The 2,500-nt window shown below is 49.9% G+C and overlaps 1 protein-coding gene across 1 annotated transcript in view; it reads right to left on the bottom strand.

Annotated features, from left to right (window-relative positions):
• Positions 1–479: 479 nt before the first annotated feature.
• Positions 480–2,500, bottom strand: part of LOC143299604 (uncharacterized) — a 195,033-nt gene continuing 193,012 nt past the window's right edge. The window contains exon 4 of the mRNA XM_076612892.1: positions 480–589. Coding sequence (XP_076469007.1) covers positions 480–589 — 110 coding nt within the window. The remainder of the gene's footprint in view (positions 590–2,500) is intronic.

Here is a 2,500-nt window from a genome sequence, read left to right as displayed (position 1 = left end):
TGACGCTGTACCCTACACTGCACCTCACGCTGCACCTTACGCTGCATCCTACGCTGTACCTCATGCTTCACCTTACGCTGTACCTGACGCTGCACCTTACGCTGTATACATGTACCTCACGCTGCACCCTACGCTGTACCTCATGCTTCACCTTACGCTGTACCCTACACTGCACTTTACGCTGCACCTCACGCTGTACCCTACACTGCACCTTACGCTGCACCCTACGCTGTACCTCATGCTTCACCTTACGCTGTACCCTACGCTGCACCTTACGCTGTACCTTACGCCGTACTCTACGCTGCACCTCACGCTGCACCTTACGCTGCACCTTACGCTGTACCTCACGCTTCACCTTACGCTGTACCTCACGCTGCACCTTACGCTGTACCCTACGCTGCATCCTACGCTGTACCTTACGCTATACCCTACGCTTCGTTACAGCATCAATTAAGCCCGTGAAGCGCAAACACCTGCAGTTATCGGTCTGGAAAGTAGAGCAGCACTTCCAAAGTCGCTTTCGCGAAGTGGATGACCCTCAGCTCTGTCGGCCCAGTCTTCCTATCTGAGTCCATGGCACACCTCAGTTCTGGGCAGGAGGTGACCACAGACCTTCACGTCACTAACTAGTCACCTCAATCCATGGCACACCACAGACCTTAACGTCACCAATCAATAACATCAATCCATGGCACACCACACACCTTCACGTCACCAACCTGTCACTTCAATCCATAGCACACCACAGACCTTCACGTCACACACCAGTCACATCAATCCAAGGCACACCACACACCTTCACGTCACCAATCAATAACATCAATCCATGGCACACCACACACCTTCACGTCACCAATCAATAACATCAATCCGTGGCACACCACACACCTTCACGTCACCAATCAATAACATCAATCCATGGCACACCACACACCTTCACGTCACCAATCAATAACATCAATCCGTGGCACACCACAGACCTTCACGTCACCAATCAATAACATCAATCCATGGCACACCACACACCTTCACGTCACCAATCAATAACATCAATCCGTGGCACACCACAGACCTTCACGTCACCAACCTGTCATCAATCAATCCATGGCACACAACAGACCTTCACGTCACCAATCAATCCATGGCACATACACACCTTCACGTCACATCAATCAATCCATGGCACACCACACACATTCACGTCACCAATCAATCCATGGCACACCAAACACCTTCACGTCACCAATCAATCCATGACACACCACACACCTTCACGTCACCAATCAATCCATTGCACACCACAGACCTTCACGTCACCAATCAATCCATGGCACACCAAACACCTTCACGTCACCAATCAATCCATGGCACACCACAGACCTTCACGTCACCAATCAATCCATAGCACACCACACACCTTCACGTCACCAATCAATCCATGGCACACCACACACCTTCACGTCACCAATCAATCCATGGCACACCACACACCTTCACGTCACCAATCAATCCATGGCACACCACACACCTTCACGTCACCAATCAATCCATGGCACACAACAGACCTTCACGTCACCAATCAATCCATGGCACACAACAGACCTTCACGTCACCAATCAATCCATGGCACACAACAGACCTTCACGTCACCAATCAATCCATGGCACACCAAACACCTTCACGTCACCAATCAATCCATGGCACACCAAACACCTTCACGTCACCAATCAATCCATGGCACACCACAGACCGTTACGTTACCAATCAATCACATCAATCCATGGCACACCACAGACCTTCACGTCACCAACCAATCCATGGCACACCAGAGACCTTCACGTCACATCAATCCATGGCACACCACAGACCTTCACGTCACCAATCAATCCATGGCACACCAAACACCTTCACGTCACAGCAATCCATGACACACCAAACAACTTTACGTCACCAATCAATCACATCAATCCATGGCACACCACACACCTTCACGTCACCAATCAATCCATGGCATACTAAACAACTTTACGTCACCAATTAATCACATCAATCCATGGCACACCACACACCTTCACGTCACCAATCAATCCATGGCACACCAAACAACTTTACGTCACCAATCAATCACATCAATCCATGACACACCACACACCTTCACGTCACCAATCAATCCATGGCACACCACAGACCTTCACGTCACCAATCAATCCATGGCACACCACACACCTTCACGTCACCAATCAATCCATGGCACACAACAGACCTTCACGTCACCAATCAATCCATGGCACACCACAGACCTTCACGTCACCAATCAATCCATAGCACACCACACACCTTCACGTCACCAATCAATCCATGGCACACAACAGACCTTCACGTCACCAATCAATCCATGGCACACCACAGACCTTCACGTCACCAATCAATCCATAGCACACCACACACCTTCACGTCACCAATCAATCCATGGCACACAACAGACCTTCACGTCACCAAT

This window comes from Babylonia areolata, chromosome 25, assembly GCF_041734735.1.
Source record: "Babylonia areolata isolate BAREFJ2019XMU chromosome 25, ASM4173473v1, whole genome shotgun sequence".
Lineage (NCBI taxonomy): Eukaryota > Metazoa > Mollusca > Gastropoda > Neogastropoda > Buccinidae > Babylonia > Babylonia areolata.
This window is presented reverse-complemented; position numbering and strand designations above follow the sequence as displayed.